We start from the raw sequence: 23,084 nt of genomic DNA on the forward strand, positions 1-23,084 counted from the left end.
GGGGGGAATTGTATTTTTTTGGGGGGTAAAAGAGCTGATTACTTTGGGGCAATGCCCCGCAAAAGGCCCTTTTAAGGGCTATTTGTAATTTAGTGTAGGGTAGGGCTTTTTTTATTTCGGGGGGCTTTTTTATTTTGTTAGGGGGATTAGATTAAGTGTAATTAGTTTAAAAATCTTGTAATTTCTTTATTTTCTGTAATTTAGTGGGTTTTTTTGTACTTTTAGATAATTTTATTTAATTGTATTTAATTTAGGTAATTATTTTAATTGTAGTGTAGTGTTAGGTGTAATTGTAACTTAGGTAAGGTTTTATTTTACAGGTAAATTTGTCTTTATTTTAACTAGGTAGTTTTTAAATAGTTAATAGCTATTTAATAACTATTCTACATAGTTAAAATAAATACAAAGTTGCCTGTAAAATAAAAATAAACCCTAAGCTAGCTACAATGTAACTATTAGTTATATTGCAGCTAGCTTAGGGTTTATTTTATAGGTAAGTATTTAGTTTTAAATAGGAATAATTTAGGCCTATATTTAGAGTTTGGTGGTAGCCGTGAAAACCAGCGTTAGAGGCTCCTAATGCTGGTTTTAGGCTACCGCCGGTATTTGGAGTCAGTCAGGAAAGGGTCTAACGCTCACTTTTCAGCCGCGACTTTTCCATACCGCAGATCCCCTTACGTCAATTGCGTATCCTATCTTTTCAATGGGATCTTTCTAACTCCGGTATTTAGAGTCGTGTCTGAAGTGAGCGTTAGAAATCTAACGACAAAACTCCAGCCGCAGAAAAAAGTCAGTAGTTAAGAGCTTTCTGGGCTAACGCCGGTTTATAAAGCTCTTAACTACTGTGCTCTAAAGTACACTAACACCCATAAACTACCTATGTACCCCTAAACCGAGGCCCCCCCCACATCGCCGCCACTCTATAAATTTTTTTAACCCCTAATCTTCCGCTCTGTACACTGCTGCCAACTACGTTATCCCTATGTACCCCTAATCTGCTGCCCCTAACACCGCCGACCCCTATATTATATTTATTAACCCCTAATCTGCCGCCCCCGCTATCGCTGACCCCTGCATATTATTATTAACCCCTAATCTGCCGTCCGCACGCCGCCACCAGCTACATTATAGCTATGTACCCCTAATCTGCTGCCCCTAACACCGCCGACCCCTATATTATATTTATTAACCCCTAATCTGCCCCCCACAACGTCGCCGCCAGCTACCTACAATAATTAACCCCTAATCTGCCGACCGCAAAGAGCCGCCACCTACGTTATCCTTATGTACCCCTAATCTGCTGCCCCTAACACCGCCGACCCCTATATTATATTTATTAACCCCTAATCTGCCCCCCTCAACGTCGCCTCCACCTGCCTACACTTATTAACCGCTAATCTTCCGACCGAATCTCGCCGCTACTGTAATAAATGGATTAACCCCTAAAGCTAAGTCTAACCCTAACACCCCCCTAAGTTAAATATAATTTAAATCTAACGAAATAAATTAACTCTTATTAAATAAATGATTCCTATTTAAAGCTTAATACTTACCTGTAAAATAAACCCTTATATAGCTACAATATAAATTATAATTATATTATAGCTATTTTAGGATTTATATTTATTTTACAGGCAACTTTGTAATTATTTTAACCAGGTACAATAGCTATTAAATAGTTAATAACTATTTAATAGCTAAAATAGTTAAAATAATTACAAAATTACCTGTAAAATAAATCCTAACCTAAGTTACAATTAAACCTAACACTACACTATCAATAAATTAATTAAATAAAATTACAAATAAATACAATTAAATAAACTAACTAAAGTACAAAAAATAAAAAAGAACTAAGTTACAAAAAATAAAAAAATATTTACAAACATTAGAAATAAATTACAACAATTTTAAACTAATTACACCTACTCTAAGCCCCCTAATAAAATAACAAAGACCCCCAAAATAAAAAAATGCCCTACCCTATTCTAAATTACAAAAGTTCAAAGCTCTTTTACCTTACCAGCCCTGAACAGGGCCCTTTGCGGGGCATGCCCCAAAGAATTCAGCTCTTTTGCCTGTAAAAAAAAACCATACAATACCCCCCCCCAACATTACAACCCACCACCCACATACCCCTAATCTAACCCAAACCCCCCTTAAATAAACCTAACGCTAAGCCCCTGAAGATCTTTCTACCTTGTGTTCACCTCGCCGGGTTCGCCGATCGGTCCAGAAGAGGGTCCGAAGTCTTGATCCAAGCCCAAGCGGGGGGCTGAAGAGTGACGTCCATCCTCGGGCTGAAGTCTGGATCCAAGCGGCGGCTGAAGAAATCCATCATCGGGATGAAGTCGGAAGTCCATCATCGGGATGAAGTCTTCTATCAAGCCGCATCTTCAATCTTCTTTCTTCCGGAGCGGAGCGGAGCCATCTTCTTCCCAGCGGACGCGGATCCAACCTTTTCAAGTGACGCCTACTAGCCGAATGACGGTTCCTTTAAGGGACGTCATCCAAGATGGCGTCCCTCGAATTCCTATTGGCTGATAGGATTCTATCAGCCAATCGGAATTAAGGTAGGAAAATTCTGATTGGCTGATGGAATCAGCCAATCAGAATCAAGTTCAATCCGATTGGCTTATCCAATCAGCCAATCAGATTGAGCTTGCATTCTATTGGCTGTTCCGATCAGCCAATAGAATGCAAGCTCAATCTGATTGGCTGATCGGATCAGACTCTGGGTTCATGTTAGGGTGTTAGGTGTAGACATAAATGTATTTTCTCCATAGGAATCAATGGAGCTGCGTTAGGAGCTTTACGCTGCTTTTTTGCAGGTGTTAGGTTTTTTTTCAGCCGGCTCTCCCCCATTGATTCCTATGGGGAAATCATGCACAAGCACGTTTTACCAGCTCACCGCTAACGTAAGCAGCACTGGTATTGAGGTGAGATGTGGATCAAAATTTTGCTCTACGCTCACTTTTTTGCGGCTAACGCTGGGTTTGTAAAAGTCCATAATACCAGCGCTGTCTGTAAGTGAGCGGTGAGCATAAACTGCTCGTTAGCACCGCACAGCCTCTAACGCAAAACTCGTAATCTAGGCGTAAGTTTGCTTATTGATCTGGTCTCAGTTTAATTAATAGACAAATGAAAACTAAAAGGAATCAGGTTTTATTTGTATTATCCTTTGCAAATGATTTAATTCAGAGTGTTATTAAATTGCACACATTGCCCCTGCACAGTTGGTAACCGCTATTATATATATATATATATATATATATATATATATATATATATATATATATATATATATATATATATATATATATAAAATGTGTTACATTATCAGTATGATATAAAGGTTCTATACTATTTATTGTCTAAACACATATTACACTTTGTGGGTACACTACTGAAATAATAGTAAGGATAATATTCACAACATGTCATAACACACAGTGATTGCCCAGACCCTTCATTATAGTTCTGGGTGTGGGAAGCAGCAGCTCTAGTGGGGCTCAGAATCTGGTTATTGTCACCACTCAGAGGGGCAGGTGACCCTTATTTCCTGTGCAGGGTCTCACGTTACTGTAAGCTGCAAGTGATAGACCTAGCGCCAGAGACTTTATTATCTGCTTATATGTGTAATATTTACCTTATGTCAATATTTAGTGAGAAGCCTCTTATCCCTATCAGTGCCAGGTAATTAAAATGGCAAAAGAGCCCCATCCTCAGATAACACACACACAGCTCAAGGCTAATTATGTTATATGTATGTAACGTTGTCAGAATATGGATGGTGTGTGTTTTAGATACAAACCTCTTACATTAAAATAGGGGTTATAGAAATACGAAAATGAGAAAATCAAACTGGGTTATATAACATATGTTTATTTTTATACTTGGTTTAAAGACACATACAATACACTGCATTACATTCAAAATGTTATTAAAAAAAAATTTTTACATTATACTTTATAATTGCAAATGTGTTTTTATTTTTTGATATAAAATATTATATTTAACTCTAAACTTATTTGTGATGAAGTTAAAATAACTTTCAGCAGCAGAACCTGTGAATCTTCGTTTTACTGAGTAAGCAGCTAATGGAAATTATTTGTTTTTTGGCACCATATAGTGATTTCTATCTCACATAACCTGTTATTTCTGTCTATACAGGATATGTTCATATGAAACCTTTACTTGTTACAAAGATTGAGCATAGAGAGGAGCCGTATGTGAGCATTTTTCCAAATAAGAAAGGTGAGTAATAAATTCCTATGTGACAGTTTACCATAGAGTAACTTTTTTTGTTTAGTAAATTGATCTGTTGTGGACCATATACTTTATCTTGGCTCACCCTAATAGCACTCACTAACAAAGAGTTGTTTCCTTTTAAGGAGGATGGACAGAAACACAGAGCCTCTCCTGATACCTAATGTTATTCTTTTCTTCATAAACGGGGAGAGTCCACAGATGCATTTATTACTTTTGGGAAATACAGAACCTGGCCACCAGGAGGAGGCAAAGACACCCCAGCCAAAGGCTTAAATACCTCCCTCGCTTCCCTCATCCCCCAGTCATTCTTTGCCTTTCGTCACAGGAGGTTGGCAGAGAAGTGTCAGAAGTTTCGATAGTCTCTTATGGATGGTGGTACTCTTCGGAATGGGACTGGAGTTTTAAGTAGTCCTGTCAGCCTTTCAGTGAGAACATGGATGAAATTTAGAGTCCGGAGATGCAGGAAGAGTCTTTCTGCTAAACCATCCCGACAGCTCCATAAGCAATCAGCGTTGATGAGTTTCGCTGCCTGCTTTCTTCACTCAAGTCCATGTCAGAAGTGACGCTACTATCTGTCACACTTGAAGTACCGTGTTCCTGTTCCATGGCTTAGATTCCGGTAAGATTGTTTAATTTTCTTTTCATTATGGAAATGTAATATATGAAGAAGAAGTCAGGGTCCCAGTGGGACTTCTATTATCTTATGGAATCAAGGGTTAATATCTCCTGAGGGGGGTTATTCAACAGGGGAGACTTTAATCATGTTTGTTATGTGATTCATTTGCTAATGTGTAGTGATACTTGGGCTCATGGCTTTTTCGTAACATAGGCCTTTATTGATGGTCGTGTGGTCTTTACAGACTTGCACGCTTTTTCTTGGACTGCACGGTGCACCTCGTGACCAATCATGGTCACGCTCCTGTCCTCCATTTCTGTATTCCTGACCGTGTGGCGACGGAGAGATTCTGTTTCGCTAGAGTCTGGGTCATAGGAGGTGGTGAGTGTCCAGCCATTGGGGGTGTAAAACTGTGCTTTTTTATTTTTTGTCCATATTTATAATTTCCAAGTTATGGAGGATTCAGATATTTTGGAGACGGATGAATCTAATTTATATTCTTCTTGTTGTGAAGAATATGTAAGGGCCCGGGTGATCCATGCCCATGAGTTATGTTCCGAATGCTGCTTTTTAGTGCTCTGCTCTCCGGAATCGGGGATCTTAGAGTCCGCTGAGCCATCTGCCCCTGGGGATTCCGTTTCCCACAAGTCACGTGCCCCTGAACCATCCTTTGCTACAGAGACAGGTGTCCCGAACGCTGTTTATCCTTCTTTGGAAGGTGGCTTGTTTCCTCCAGAGGTTATGGCACGGTTCCGCATGGCCATATTGATGGCGTTGGGGCATTTACAATTTCCACCTTGTCTGTGATCTGGTAATCAGGGCTCGTCAGGCGTGGGGTCGTCTGGTTCAGCTCAGCCTTCTGGGGAAGCGGTTTCCTCTGAAGCTTCAGGGGTTCAATCCTCAGGGCCAGGGCCGTTTGTTGCCCCGGCGGAGGTAAGCCTTGCTTTTCCTTATAGACTGGCATTCCTTTGTGTTCTGTTTTGGCAATGCTAGAGGATTAAACTGGTAGTGAGAAAGATGAGGTGCTAGAGAATTGACCCTGCTAGACTAGTGTATTCCCCTCTAAGAAAACAGTGGTAGAAATGTAGTGAATGTATTTGAATATTTTTATTTTTGAAATTAAATTAATATTTTATATATATGTTGCAATCTTGTATTTATATATTTAATGCAGATTATCCTAAGTTTTTTATCAACATTCAGTTCAGAAGAGTTAATGAAAAAAATATATAATGTAAATAAACTTTTATGTATGAACTGATATATATAAGCTTCTTGTCTATATACGGGCTTCTTATCTATATGTAAAAACTAATAAAACATTTGTATAGTTAAACAGAAATTTAATAACTTGCTAAAAACAGCACAAGATAAAAAGGGACGTCTCCCTTATAACATAGATTGCATCAGAAAAGACAATTGGATAACTTTAGTTAATGTTTCCGCTATTAATAATCAGGTACCTGTTATATGATGTTACAAATAATAGTGTCCAAAATATTGAATTCAAAATACTTAAAGTTCCAAATGAGATAACCTACCCGCTGTTATGGCGGGTGTTTGTTACCGGTCCATTAGTGAGAGACTGGTATTTTAAAATATGTCATGTGACTTTTCCTACGTCACACTTGTGATCGTAGCTGTTTCAATTTAGTTGCAATATAACCAGTGATCCTTGATATTCTGTCAAGCGCTTATTATGTAGCAATTTTTTTTAACTTTAATCTGTATGTGTATCAGAAGGTGTATTCCCCTATTCCATGTATAATTAGGGAGTCTTGGGGGAGATTGCAACATAAAATGTCCCCACACAGGGAAACTGGGCCGTCCTGAACCAGTCTGAAGGGATCTGTATACACAACCAAAATGTCCAGTCAAAGACAAGGAACAAAATAATATCCCATGAGGAACCCCGGGTTACCTCAATCGGAACAGACCTTGCACAACAGGCGATGCAACCCCAGCAAGGAAAAAGGTAGGACATACATAATGAAGAGGACATAGCCACAGCTGGATTTGAACTCTTGACCTTCAGCTTTCGAGCAACAAAGTTCACTCCTAAGCCATTGTGTGGCATCACGTACAAGGTACCCTGGACACTGAATTCTTCAGTATCCCAGATACAGAGTGCAACAAATACACCCACAGATAGATACCAACTCCCCATCGAAAAAGGTTCTAGGCAAAGAAAAATGCCCCAGCTACCCTGGTAGCCTCCAAGTGCTCTAGGGACAGCACCAACTAAGTCCAAAGACTAGGGCAAAATGGCTAGAAAACTGGATTGAGCAGATAACCAAAATCTCCAAGATCAACTTCCCATAAGCCCCTACAGCTCAAGGAACATACGATGAACAAGCATCCTAATTCCTGGCGGAGGAAAACTAAAACGCCTAGGCAGGAGCACACCCAGGGAAAAAAGGAGACGTCGTCTGCAAAATTCCAAAATATGGGAGCAAATGAGATTCCGGAAGAAGCAGCAAACCCAAAGGGCCCAAACTGCCTGAAACCGATGACCAGAGACCAGCCCCATGGAAAAGGGACAACAAGCCCACACCACCTTGACCTAAAGGAAGAGATACCGTTATTAAGGAAAAATAGAGACCTCAAAGGAATCCTCAAAAGAGGAGATGAGTAAACGCCACAGACACCACGGATTTCCATGGAAACCCAAACCCCTAACCCACTCTAGGAAGGAGAAAAAAACTCTAGCACCTGAAGAACAGGAGCCTACAGAGTACCCCATAGCAGGATTTGAACCTCAGAACCCCTGCTAAACATAAATAGGACAAGCAGGACTGAGCACAATCCCCTCTGTCCAGAAGATTAAACAAGTACCAGCCTAGCGTCTAAGAAAACTATAACTTTTAACAGGAACAAGAAACAAAACTCAAAACCAGAGTGAGCCACTTGGCACCCCAACTGGACCAGCCAAGCATAACGGGCACCACATGGCTGACATAGGCTCCTAGGGACAGAACTATTACCCAACCAAGACCAGCCTGATACGTAGGGCATCCAAGTACTGTCCAAGACCACTGAAAGTCGCAACCCACAGCTTCTTTTCCATCATCCAATAGGTCATACACTAGTCTCTGGTAGTCCAAGGTTGGGTTTTTTCCCAATTTTATATAAACATTAGTGTCATTGAGTTGTCGATAAGCTTCCTCAATGTAGTCCCCTCTGTTTAATACCACCACATTGTCTCCCTTGTCCGCTTGTTTAATTATAATGTTATAATTATCTTGCAGGGACTTAAGGGCAGTTTTCTGTGATAGAGATAAATTTTGAAGCTTGTTAGTAGAGTTCAAGCTATCATGCAGGCTCTGCAAATCCATTTCCACTTTCTTATGGAAAAATTCCAATACACTACCCCTACTTCTTGTAGGATAGAAAATGGATGGTGGTTTAAAGCCTGCATGTATGCTTTTAACCCCTAGTTTTACCTTATTGGATTCAACCTCCAATTCTAAAAGGGACATATAGTCGCGTACTTCATCAAATGTTAAATCAATTGGTGTGACTTCCAAAGGACACGGATCACAATCAATATCTGGGGCAATGGAGAAAGACATATTTTGCTGTGCGAAAAACTTTTTTAATGTCAATTTACGTACAAACTTATTGACATCAATGTTCGTGTCAAAAACATTAAAATCCTCAGCTGGTACAAAACCTAGTCCCAGCTGTAGTAATTGCTTCTGTTCATCTGTCAAATCGTACGAGGAGACATTAATTACAGTGTGACTTTGTATCTGTTTTTCTGACGGTTCCCTCTCAGGCCATACCTCTTTTCTGTTTGTGCTAACCCGCTTGCCCCTTCTCTTTCTTTTTCTAAGCCTATGCCTTTTGTTCTTTGTTCCTTGGGAAAAACCTGTACACTACCAGCTTGATTCACATTATCAGAACCCTGTACATTAACTATTGCCTCCCTATCATCAAGTACTATCTCAAATGTAGGTGTGGTAGTTCTAATGGGTTCTTGACTACGCCTACTTAGATTGTCTAAAGTGTGTGGTTGTAACACCTCATGTATAGTCATGTTCTCATTACTCAAATTGTTATTACTCTGGCTATCATACCTGTCCTGCGACTTTTCTTGTACCTCCTGGAGTATGGTAGATTTAGAGTTGTCCTCTTCTGTTGACGAGGCATCCGTGTCTGAAAAAGAAACTTGTTTAGTACGTGATTTTTGATTTTTCTTGTTATGTCTCCTAGGTTTTCTCTTATAATTAGACCAGAGATACACCATATTATTCTTATAATCTAACAAGTCTCTATCAAATTTCTTATACTTTAAAGCATCAATGTCCTCTTTAACAGAAGTTACAGTCCCCTTTAGGATATCATCGAATTTGTTGTAATCCTTATGTGTCAAAAACTGGTTCAAATCTTCTTGTAATATAGTGATTTCACTGCGTTGGTGCTCCAACTGCTCTTTTTTATACTGAATAAGCATATTCATTAACCTTATTGAACAGTCTGTTAATACAGAGTTCCATTTTTCTATGAATACCTTATCAGTGACCAGGAATGTAGGAAACTTAACAATTCTTAACCCTCTAGGGATCATGTCCATACTCAGGTATTTTTCCATGAGGTTTATATCCCACCAGGTTTTGTGTTCTTTAATGAGAAGGTCCTCCAGTTTAGAAAAAACATCAGTAATAATGATTCTTCTTGTTTTACATGAAAATAACTCACTTAGAGTAGGCCTTGACTTATCCAAATCAGCAATTTCTCTGAGGGAAAAGGGCTTAATACTTTCCATGTTTGATGTAAAAGATCAACAAAGTGACAAATATTACTTGAGGCCCAAAGGAAACATAGACATAAGTATTGTGTATGTTTCAAAGTGCTGTCTCTATGAGTACTGGAACACAAAGGCAGGCTAATCGAGTGGAGAAGGGTATTGGGATGAAAATGGGATTTGTTAAATCCGAGAAGAAACAAAGTGTCCCAACTAACCACTACAAGATTGCCCCCAATGTGAAAACCAGAAGTATTTAAATAGCAACAGTCTTATTTTCCTTTTTTTTCCCTTTATGCCATTAACGATCACAACATTACAAACATTCATTTGCGGCTTATTATAAGAGAATGCAGATCTTACCAGTGGGGGGGAGGGAGAAAAACGGAGCGGAATAAGGGGAGTCTTCTTTGAAGAAACAGGCCGTTTTTCTATAGGCAAAACCGGGTCGGGAGCCGAACTTCATACGTTGAGATATTCCTTCACGTTGGCGGTTCCTCACGGTCAGCGTATAGTTAGCCCAAGCGTCACCGGAAGTGAGGTGACTGATGCCGGAAGCACTCTAGTTTGCACGCTCAGTCTCCCAATGTGGTCCCCCACGGCTCCAAACAGGAAAACAGTTCCACTGCGGCTGATGCCCGCACTCCAAGCTCTCCGCAACACAGAGGATCCTCAGACGAGGTATGTTAATCCTCCGGACGGTAATGTCTATATATGGGAAAAAATTAATAGGACTGCCAATAGAGACTGGATTGCAACTTCTACCTGGCAAACCGCTGCTGGCTGTCCCAAGGCCAGATAATCAATAGAAAAGCAAAAAAAAAGCGGATCTCAGGCACAGAAGTATTTGCAAAACAAAAAATGGCACATTTATTGTAGTCAGCACATGGAAGGTTACAATGATATAAAAACAAGCTACATGCAACAGGGAATGGCCAGACGCGTTTCGGCTCACGCCTTCATATGTGACCTATAGACTATACAATACTAGACATGTAAATACCCTCAGAGAAGAGCTGGTTGGTTAATTGCTAAATTGAATAATTAGATGCTGAGATCATGACAACTTCCCCTGGGAACATTTTAACCCCCCGCAAGGAAAACTTAGTAAAAGTACACAGACACTTGCTAAGAGTGGGAATACCCCTTAAGAGTTAAACATGGACATAAAATAATACAAGTCTCTGGTTATAAGATATTAAATAACACAGAATGAAAAAATGAAAATGCACTGACATGCCTGCTAGACTGTCATGTTGATGTTAAAAATTATGTTAGTATGATATTTGCTGATACCAATTATTAGCAGTGTTTAAAGTTGAAATACTAATGACCTTATGAAACATCAACTCAGAACATTATAAAAGCACAATAGCACTATCATGTCATGTAACACTATTTCTAAAATAAATAGATAAGGGCTTACCCTACTGATAATGATACTATTTAGGGTGAAATATTGTAAATATCAGACTATGTCCATAGGACTAATGGGTAACAAGCAGCTGAACATTCCTGCTTTAAATGTTAAAAAAATAGGACATTCTTATAGGTCTTAGTATTAGCAAGAAGACAATTACTATAAGTCCTTACATAAGCATCATACAAAGCTATGGGAAAAGAAATATCTGGGACCGAACTTATTGGCGGCCATCAAGGGATGGCAAATAGACAAAGTAAAATTTGTTAAAAAATATGCCTCCCCATGATTATTTCCCACATCCAGTTGAGTCAACCTTATGCTTCTAATATCCCCATAGCTAGTTGAAGCCTTTTTTTATATGGACTGCCCATAAGTATTGTCATAAACTAAAGCTATGCTAATCTATTGGGCAAGCATTTGTTAGATAGCATAGAAATACCAAGCTATATAATATGTCACAATTAAATAAATTAATTAAAGTTCCTATTTCCAAACATTTATTATGTCTGAGTCAATATTAAAACCCAGAAGTACTCTTGTTCTCAGGGTGAAAATCCAAAAGACTTCTCTTTTGGAAAGAATCTCATTTAGATTGCCTCCTCTTATGGGACGGCGAATTAGCTCAATCACTAGCCATCTAAATGAATCCACATTACAGTCATGTTTGACAATAAAGTGTTCTGCCAGTGCTGAACACGGGTTAACATTAGAGATATCATTAAGATGTTCCCTAATCCTTTCTCGGACTTCCCTGGTGGTCATACCTACATACTGTAGGTTACAAGAAAGACATTTGATCAGGTAGACAACATACTTATTTCTACAGTTAGAGAAATGATCCACATTATATATCCTTTGGGTGACGCAAGATTGAAATTGTTTTGTAACCATGGCTTGGCCACAGGCTTTACAATTCGTTTTGCCACATTTAAAATGGCCTTTAGTGGTTAACCAGTTGTCCTTTTTGGCATGACCACGAATCATGCTCGGATACAAACGGTTGCCTAGGGTTTGATTTCGCCGTGAGACGAAACGAAAACCTTTTTTAACAATCGGATTCAAAATTGCATCTCCCATAAGTATGGGTAAGTTCTTTTTGACAATTTTAATGATGCTATCATATTGTCTACTATATCTCGTGCTAAAGATGACTTTTTTCATCCTGTGTAGCAGTTTTTTCTGATCTGTGTCTAGGTTTGTCTATTAGGAGAGATGACCTGTCCAAAGCTTCCACCTGAGCTGTCGCTTTCTCTATCACAGCAATTTCATATCCACGTTCAATGAATTTCTGTTTCAATGAAATACCCTCTGATTGGAAGGTTTGATCATTGGAACAGTTGCGTTTTAGTCTGATGAATTCACCCTTTATCATGCCAAAGCCTGTGCACCTAGGATGCAAGCTTTTTGCATGCAAAAGGGCATTGGACTTAATTGGCTTAGAGTACAGTTCCGAGATGATGACATTGTTGCAAACGTCACCTATAAGTATTAAATCCAGATATGGAACCTTGATAGGATCACAGATATATATAAAACTTAATCCACATCTGTTGGTATTGAGGTCTGCAACAAACTCCTCAACCTCTTGCACTGTGCCCTCCCAGATAAAGAGCAAATCATCGATATAACGCCTGTAAAATTTAATACATTGATGAAAAGAGTTTTCCTGTCCATAAACGTGGAACAGCTCCCACCAACCCATGTATAGGTTGGCGTAAGAGGGGGCAAATTTTGCCCCCATAGCTGTTCCACGTTTCTGGAGGAAAAACTCATTCTCAAAAAGAAAGTAATTGTGATTGAGCAAAAACTCTATCACATCGATAACATAGTTTCTGAAATCAACTGAATAATTACTATACCTGTCCAAGAAAAATCTAACAGCCCGTAGGCCTAAATCATGTGGAATGGCTGAATACAAACCAACAACATCTACAGTGAGCCATACATGATTCGAGGACCAGGTCTCATTATCCAAAAGATTCAGAAGATGTTTAGTGTCTCTTAGGAAGCTGGGGACAAGATGTACTAGAGGCTGGAGGATGCTATCAATCCAAGCTGATAACCTTTCCAAAAGGGAACCAATGCCCGAGACAATGGGCCTTCCCTAGATAGACTACAGAGACTTGTGGACCTTTGGAAGATGGTGAAAGATGGGAATAATAGGATCCTTAACATAAAGAAAATCCAAAGTGTCACTATCAAAAAATCCAGCTTCTTTTCCATCATCCAATAGGTCATACACTAGTCTCTGGTAGTCCAAGGTTGGGTTTTTCCCCAATTTTATATAAACATTAGTGTCATTGAGTTGTCGATAAGCTTCCTCAATGTAGTCCCCTCTGTTTAATACCACCACATTGCCTCCCTTGTCCGCTTGTTTAATTATAATGTTATAATTATCTTGCAGGGACTTAAGGGCAGTTTTCTGTGATAGAGATAAATTTTTAAGCTTGTTAGTAGAGTTCAAGCTATCATGCAGGCTCTGAAAATCCATTTCAACTTTCTTATGGAAAAATTCCAATACACTACCCCTACTTCTTGTAGGATAGAAAATGGATGGTGGTTTAAAGCCTGCATGTATGCTTTTAACCCCTAGTTTTACCTTATTGGATTCAACCTCCAATTCTAAAAGGGACATATAGTCGCGTACTTCATCAAATGTTAGATCAATTGGTGTGACTTCCAAAGGACACGGATCACAATCAATATCTGGGGCAAATCTCATCCACCCAAGGGCAGATTTCTCCTCTCAAGCCTGTCTTCAAAACCAGAAAAGATTGACACCTTTCTGGGGTGTGTGCAGGATCTGTCCTCCTTAGGGGTCATTTTACCAGTTCCTATCGCAAAAAGAGGTTTGGGATACTATTTAAAGCTGTGGTCCCAAAGAAGGAGGGGAACTTTCCGCCCGATTCTGGACCTAATGTACTTAAACAAGTTTCTAAATGTCCCCTTATTCAAGACGGAGACAATACGGTCCATCCTTCCTCTAGTTCAGGAAGCATGGATCTGAAGGATGCCTACCTTCACGTAGGCTTTTCAGCCAGTTTCCTTAATGGTCAGATTCTGATCATATCTGTTCTGTATGGTAAGAAAATTGCCAAAATTCCTGATGTTCAGACCTTTGTTCAGACCTTTATTACAATTAAGCTTGTGATTCAGCCAGTAACTCCTCAGAGTCTTAAACTGGGTCTGAGGATTTTTCCTCCACTTGAACCTAAGTAGCAAATTGGGGTTCCCTCCATATGCCCAACTCATAGGAATAATAAGAAATGACTTATTCACAACATTGATGTGGTGAGGAATCTAAATTTATGTGTGGAAGCCACAAAATCTTTTAGACTCTCTTCTTCTTTGTAAGTCCATTTTCCTTGACCATGCAAGAGTCACAAAGATATGACAGTTACTTTAGTCATTTGACTTAAGGCCTTAATTGATAAGGCATACTTAACTGCGGGGAAGACTCATAGAAGTGTTGTATGCTTCACTGTTTAAGTATAAGTTCCCATATGTGATGATCTTGTTGACTCTCCCCATATTATGAATGAACACAAAATGTATGCTTACCTGATATTTTTTTTCATGATGGTGAGAGTCCATGAGCACCATCCTTGTTATTCTGTACAGCTGGTGGCAGGACTTGTTTTGCACTTCATTTCCCCTGCTTTGTCCTTTCCTGCATTTCTAGATTTTTTTTTTCTCTCTACTTTGCCATGACTGAGGGATTGTGGGAGAGTTGTACGAATTAAAGCCTAGGGTTTTGCAGGTGTGTTTTTGCCTCCTAGTGAAGTGGAATGTAATCCCACATGTTATGATCTTGTGGACTCTTTCCATCATGATACCTGATAATATATTTCATGATGATGAGCCCCCCAAGACCCACCCTTGTTATTCTCTACAACTGGTGGCAGGATGTGGTTTGCACTTCATGTGTTCTGCTTTGTTCTTTCCTAGTTTTTTCTATACTTGGCCATATGTATGACTGAGGGATTGTGGGATAGTCAGAGGAGTTAAAGCTCTGGTTTGTAGGTGTGTTCTTGCCTCAGAGTGGAGTGTAATCCCACATGTGATGATCTTGTGTAATCTAGCCATCATGAAATAAATTAATTTAGTAAGTAAGCAAAACCTAGGTTACATTATGGCACTGCCTTGCAGAGGCGACATGCAGCTTGGCTGGAAATGTCATAATGCTAGATTTCTGATATAGTATATTTTTACCTTCTGTATTTATTACTCACATTCTTGTTTTAGTTTACCTATTTAATAATGGACTTTTTTTCTCAGCTTGGTATACAGTTTGATGTCTATTTAAACCTTTTGTTTGGGCAATCAAAAATTTTCAAGTGGACACTTCAAAATTACTGACTTTAATTTTCTGGGCTGCCTCTCAGTTTTAAACAATTTTGTTTGCCCTGCAGTATCTGATACAGAAAAAGGCAATAATTTATATAAATTCTAATAAGGAGATTTACCCTTAAATCAAGGAGACCTCCTGAGGATTTAAAGATGACATTGAAGTACAAGTAATTCTATTATTTCGTTTTGGTGAATTTTAAAGATTACATTTTCTTTTTTCTTCTTCTTTGTTTTAACTTTATTTTAGAAAATTGTCATAATAACAGAAAAAAGTGAAAAAACAATGACAATCAAGATAATTACTATGCCAAGAGATATACATAAGGCTAAAGCAACATTTGTTCACACAAACAGTAATATATATAGTTACATATGGCTGCATCTGTATTTACATTGGATATCAGTTTTCCTTGTTGGGTTTAGCCACAAGAATCTGGTGAATAAGCAATAACTAGAGAGGACATATTGTATTGCCTATCTCTAATGAGGATGGATGGATACAATAGAAAATGAATGCTCATTAAACTGTAACCTAAAGGGACATTAAAGGTACATTGAGATACCAAGCTACACAGTGGGAATTTGATATACTGCCTCAGTTTAAAGCACAACTTATTCATCTTCTGATACACTTGACTGAATATCTGGTGGATCTGGAGATTGCAGCTTTTTATGGAGGTTTACTTTGAATGGTGACCACTTACCTCATATTGATTGAGGTCCATGGAAGTAAGTGTATGGGGATAGGGGAGTTGTGACCCCATAATCTTTGCATCACATTTCCACGGAAGAGAGGCACAGACACATTTTCTTTGTGTGTGTATATATATATATATATATATATATATATATATATACATATATGTATATATATATATATATATAAATTAAATTTAATGTGAACATAAAAGCACTTTTTTTTTAATTGCAATAGAAAAAAACAATACCAAAATTCCGGAAATATTTGTTTATGTTCACTAAATAGTTCATTTTAAATAATATATGTTACTTTTTTATATAAAATGTTAATCTGAGGTGTAATTTTTTTTTTTATTACAAGTAAAGGACATGGTAAAACTGCAACGTTCTACAAAAAAATAATAATAATAAAGCTAAATACTTTGTGCACATAAGCAACCGTTATAAGAGTACTTTGTGCACATAAGCAACCGTTATAAGAGTAGCTTTGGATCTGAATTGTGTTAATAACATTCACCTAGATTACAAGTTGTGTGTTATGAGTCAAATAACAGTGTTGTGGCCCCTAACGCATAATTTTCCCTAACATAGCCATTACAAGTCTTGTCGGTATAGGTTTACTGCAAGCCTTTTAGCCTGTAACGCAACGTCAGTACCGCACTCATAAAAATTACATTTTTTAATGGGATTCCTATTGCGCTGCCATTATGAATTTTGCGTTCTGGCTAAAAAGTGAGCGTTACAGACTAAAACGACAAGCTCTGTAACGCCATCTAAAGTCAATAGTTATGAGTTTTACGCTACAAATCTGTAACATAAAACTCATAACTAAAGTGTTAAAAAGTTCACTAATACCCATAAACTACCTATTAACCCCTAAACCAAGGCCCTCCCGCATCACAAACACTATAATAAATGTATTAACCCCTAATCTGCCGCTCCCAACATCGCAGCCACTAATAAAATGTATTAACCCCTATCCCGCCGCTCCCCGACATCACCACTATGCTAAAGTTATTAACCCCTAAACCGCTGCCCTCCCGTATCGCAAACACTATTTTAATATTATTAACCCCTAATCTGCCGTCCGCCCACATTGCCCCCACTATAGTAAAGTTATTAAGCCCTACACTGCCGCCACTATAATAAACCTATTAACCCCTAGACTGCAAGCCCCCCACAACAAAATATACTAAACTATTAACCCCTAAACCGAAAGCCCCCATATCAAAATAAACTAAATTAAACTAGTAACCCCTAAACCTAACGCCCCACTAACTTTATATTAAATTTACAATTTCCTTAGCTTAAATTAAATTAAAACTTACCTATCAAATTAAAAAAACTAAGTTTAAACTAACAATTAAACTAAAATAATTATTAAACTAAAATTAAACTAACTACAAATTAAATAAAACTAAGCTACACATTAAAAAAATCCTAACACTACTCTAAAAAATACAAAGTATCTAATTACAATAAATAAAAAAATACTAAGTTACAAAAATAACATTCACTAAATTATGGAAAATAACAAACTAAATTATCCAAAATAAAAAGGAATTACACCTAATCTAATAGCCCTATCAAAATAAAAAAGCCCACCCAAAAAAAAAAAAAAATTAGCCTACAATAAACTACCAATGGCTCTTAAAAGGGTCTTTTGTGGGGCATTGATCCAAAGATATCGGCTCTTTTACCTGTAAAAAAAAACACAAAGACCCCCCAACAGTAAAACCCACCACCCAACCAACCCCCAAAATAAAACACCTAATTCTAACAAAAGTGGATCGGTTATTGTTAGGATTTTTTAAGGGTTTTTTGTTTGGTTTTTGTTTAGTTTAGGGTCTGGGCAGAGCTAAATGCCCTTTTTCAGGGCAATGGGTATCTTAGGTTTTTTTAGAATTAGGTTTTTTTATTTTGGGGGGTTGGTTGGGTGGTGGGTTTTACTGTTGGGGGGTCTTTGTGGGTTTTTTTTTACAGGTAAAAGAGCTGATATCTTTAGGGCAATGCCCCACAAAATACCCTTTTAAGGGCCATTGGTAGTTTATTGTAGGCTAGGTTTTTTTTTTTTTTTTTTATAGGTCTATTAAATTAGGTGTAATTCTTTTTTATTTTGGATAATTTCGTTTGTTATTTTCCATAATTTAGTGTTTGTTATTTTCTGTAACTTAGTATTTTTTTATTTTTGTAATTAGATACTTTGTAATTTTAGTGTTTTAGAGTAGTGTTAGGATTTTTTTTATGTTTATTTTATTTAATTGGAAGTTAGTTTAATTTTAGTTTAATAATTATAATAGTTTAATTGTTAGTTTAAAATTAATATTTTTAATTTGACAGGTAAATTTTAATTTAATTTAAGCTAGGGAAATTGTAAATTGAATATAACATTAGGGGGCGTTAGGTTTAGGGGTTACTAGTTTAATTTAGTTTATTTCTATGTGGGGGCTGGCGGTTTAGGGGTTAATAGGTTTATTTAGTGTTAGTGATGTGGGAGGCCAGAGATTTAGGGGTTAATAACTTTATTTAGTTGTGGTGATGTTGGGGAGTGGCAGAATAGGGGTTAATAACTTTAGTATAGTGTGGGCGATGTTGGGGTGCGGCGGAATAGGGGTTAATAAATATAGTGGCAGCGATATCGGGAGTGGCAAATTAGGGGTTAATAATTTTATTTATGTGGTAGCGATATAGTGAGCTGCAGATTACGGGTTAATAGCTGTTGGCAGGTGTCGGTGATGTTGGGGGCAGCAGATTAGGGGTGTTTAGACGTAAATAGATAACGTAGTGTTTAGACGTAAGGTTTATGTTAGGTGTTAGGTTTATATTTGGTTTAAATGTTACTTTCTTTTTCCCAATAGACATCAATAGGGCTGCATTACAGAGCTTTTCATTCTGCAAACGCAGGTGTTAGGCTTTATTCTGACACCTTCTCCCCATTGATGTCTATGGGGAAAGCGTGCACAAGCACGTCAAAGCACCACATGTTTTTGGTGCGATATGGAGCTCAAAATCTCCATATCGCATGCGCAAGCCAGTTTTTTCAAACTTGTAATGGCAGAGCTATATGGGGTTAAATAACGACACTTTTGTTGCGTTCTTTACTTTCCCTATATCGCTCAAAACTCCCAATCTAGGTGTTTGTCTATGAACATAATTTAAAAGTTCTACATACAGACATACAAAAAATAATAGGTAATGTTTAAGACATTCATTTATATTTATTTAGTGATTGGCAAATATGGAATACGGAGGTATCTTTAAAATTAGTCCCTAATGTCCCTAAACGTGCCCCTAAATGTTAGCATGAAGGCTGGTTAAAGTTTTAGGGTTCATAGCTTGTTTTGTACCCTTATGATAGACACTTATTCAGAACAGTTCAAAAGTTCTCAAAAGAAAATAATCAATTAATAAATAACATTACTCTCATATTTACTTTCATATTTCTTATTAACAGGTGAATTCACAAACTGCAGTTATCCGAGTCATGGTCCGAGTGCAGATGCTTCTTTCATTCTTCTCCAAAATCAAAAAAGTCACGTAGGAAATTTATGTTCTGAATGTGGGAAATGTTTCACAGAGAAATCATTTCTTTTTGACCATCTGAAATCTCATACAGGAAATAAAGCATTTTCATGTTCTGACTGTGGGAAATGTTTTACTCGGAAATCAAATCTTATTATGCATCAGAAAATTCACACAGGAGAAAAGACATTTTCATGTTCTGACTGTGGGAAATGTTTTACTCATAAATCAAATCTTATTATGCATCAGAAAATTCACACAGGAGAAAAGACATTTTCATGTTCTGACTGTGGGAAATGTTTTACTCATAAATCAAATCTTATTATGCATCAGAAAATTCACACAGGAGAAAAGGCATTTTCATGTTCTGACTGTGGGAAATGTTTTACTCAGAAATCAAATCTTAGTGAGCATCAGAAAATTCATATAGCAGATAAAGCATTTTCATGTTCTGAATGTGGGAAATGTTTTAATCGGAAATCATATCTTATAATGCATCAGAAAATTCATACAGGACTAAAGGCATTTTCATGTTCTGAATGTGGGAAGTGTTTTACCTGGAAATCAGAACTTATTACGCATCACAAAATTCACACTGGAGAAAAAGCATTTTCATGTTCTGTCTGTGGGAAATGTTTTACTCAGAAATCATATCTTTTTAGACATCACAAAATTCACACAGGAGAAAATGCATTTTCATGTTCTGAGTGTGGGAAATGTTTTACTCGGAAATCAACTCTTATTAAGCATCACAATATTCACACAGGAGAAAAAGTATTTACATGTTCTTACTGTGGGAAATGTTTTACTCATAAATCAAATCTTATTGATCATAAGAAAATTCATGCAGGAGAGAAAGCATTTTCATGTTCTGACTGTGGGAAATGTTTTACTCGGAAATCAGTTCTTATTATGCATCACAAAATTCACACAGGAGAAAAAGCATTTTCATGTTCTGAATGTGGAAGATGTTTTACTCGGAAAGCCTATCTTATTATGCACCACAAAATACACACAGGAGAAAAGGCATTTTCATGCTCTGACTGTGGGAAATGTTTTACTCGGAAATCATATCTTATTGATCATCAGAAAGTTCATACAGGACAGAAAGCATTTTCATGTTCTGAATGTGGGAAATGGTTTGCTCAGAAATCACATCTTATTAAGCATCACAAAATTCACACAGGAGAAAAAGCTTTTTCATGTTCTGATTGTGACAAATGTTTTCCTCAGGAATAACATCTTATTACTCATCAGAAAATTCACACAGGAGAAAAAGCATTTTGATGTTCTTACTGTGGGAAATGTTTTACTCAGAAATCAAATCTTATTGATCATCAAAAAATTCATACAGGAGAGAAAGCATTTCCATGTTCTGAATGTGGGAAATGTTTTACTTGGAAATCAGATCTTTTTATGCATCACAAAATACACACAGGAGAAAAGGCATTTTCTTGTTCTGCCTGTGGGAAATGTTTTACTCAAAAATCAGATCGTATTACACATCACAAAATTCACACAGGAGAAAAGGCATTTTCATGTTCTGCCTGTGGGAAATGTTTTACTTGGAAATCCTCTCTTATTTATCAGAAAATTCATACAGGAGAGAAAGCATTTTCATGTTTTGACTGAGAACGTTTTATTCAGAAATCGCATCTTATGGATCAAAAAATTCATACAGGAGAGAAAGCATTCTTAACCTCGTATTTCCAAAACTATCTTACAAAATCCATTTGATAAGGGTGGATTAAGTCTGCCTAATGTTAAACTCAATTATTAGGCAGCTCTGCTATCACATATTTTTAGTTGGGGTCTTTCATTTGAGCAGCCCAGATGGTATGCCATAAAGGAAGCTTATCTCCCTTATAATGTTTTGCTTGCAGATTTAGTGTGGATTCCGTAACATTGTGTCCCTTATCTATTCCTTATTAATAAAATAGGGATTGTCTAGATTTGTTGCATAGACTTAGACATTCTATAATGGTGGCTCTAACCCTTCTCCAATACATGGAATCAGAGATCTACTGCAGGGTCTCCCAGAGTCAAACCCTAGATCTTGGGAGAATGCTGATATAGCTGTAATGGAATACTTTTATAATGAAACAGACTGGGCCTCATGATGAGTTTATCCAGACTTATAATTTTCCTCCAAAGTTGCATTTTGAAGGATTGTGATTTCGTGTTCGCTTACACAGTTGGGGTTTCATTAAAGATAAGCCTAGATTACTTTCTCTCTGGAAGCAAGATGAAAGGCAGGAGCTCCAAGATGGAGACCTCTCTCTGTGCACTACCAATGTTTATTAGACTGCCCAACTCTACGGAAGACACATAATTTGCTTGCTTGGGAAAGAAACCTTGGCTGGGAGATTGATATTAAACAATAGAGTATAGCCATGAAGGGGGGCCAGACCAGCTATTCATTGTTTAACTCTTTTTGAGCTGTTCTACAAAATGTTGACCCAGTGGCTTTGGGTTCCCTATGGATTCCATATAGTGGCCAGATCTCATCCTCCCATGTGTTGGAGATCTTGTGGTGTGGTTGGGACTGACATGCATATTTGGTGGGAATGCCCTGTCATCTGTGGTGTGAGGTATTTAATAGATTAGGTTTATCAACTAACCCAATCATCAAACTATGTATACTTCACTTCAGATTTTCATAAACTGTCAAACCTAAGAAATTCTTATATGTGTATATGTTACAATGGCAATGAAACTGTCTTTAACCAGATTTTGGAAACAGCAGCCAACCCGACATTACAGAAAGTGATTGATATTGTAGATTATATTAGATTTATGGAAGAAAAGGTATTTTAAAATAGGGGAATCCCAGACTTACACTGTGCCATTTGGGAACCATGTAATTCACTTACCTCTACCCCAGCATCTTAACTTATATTATCCATTATACTCTTTTTTTGCAAGCGGGGGCCTAGAGAGCACAGTCAAAATATCCCCTTCCCCTTTTTTTGCCATGTGACTTTGGGTTACTAATGTTTTGCTTTCCTTCCCTTCTTCCTTATATATAGAAGCTGAGGACATCGAAAAATAAACTTAGATTTTATTTATTGTCTACATTGATATTACGGTTTTCTTTTTTCTAATGAAGCGCAGGTGTGTGTGCGTGAAACATGTTAGGTTTATCTGCTTGTGACCTATAATTTTGTTGGCATGTTCCAATAAATATTTAATTACTTGAGCACTTTTTCATTTTGGAGCAGTTTTTCTTCTTTTTAATTGAGTGTGAAGACTACCTATTATAGATACTTTGCTAAAGATTGTTAACTTACCATACTTCTGTGACACAATGTTTCCAGTGTCATTAAAGTTCCAATCTAAGAAGCAACCATGAAATATATGCCCCAAGGTCAGATTCCTGTGTGTACAAGGCCAAAAACTTTCGGATATTTAATCCTGGCTTATAAGTAAGTTATAACAGGCTGAGCACTTACCTA

General features: G+C 37.5%; 1 protein-coding gene across 1 annotated transcript in view; it reads left to right on the forward strand.

Annotated features, from left to right (window-relative positions):
* Window positions 1–22,828, forward strand: part of LOC128655632 (gastrula zinc finger protein XlCGF26.1-like) — a 44,161-nt gene extending 21,333 nt beyond the window's left edge. Inside the window, exons 5-6 of the mRNA XM_053709218.1 lie at window positions 4,174–4,257; window positions 19,562–22,828. Coding sequence (XP_053565193.1) covers window positions 4,174–4,257; window positions 19,562–20,868 — 1,391 coding nt within the window. The 3' untranslated portion in view covers window positions 20,869–22,828. The remainder of the gene's footprint in view (window positions 1–4,173; window positions 4,258–19,561) is intronic.
* Window positions 22,829–23,084: the final 256 nt, after the last annotated feature.

Source organism: Bombina bombina, chromosome 4 (genome assembly GCF_027579735.1).
Source record: "Bombina bombina isolate aBomBom1 chromosome 4, aBomBom1.pri, whole genome shotgun sequence".
Taxonomy (NCBI): Eukaryota; Metazoa; Chordata; class Amphibia; order Anura; family Bombinatoridae; genus Bombina; species Bombina bombina.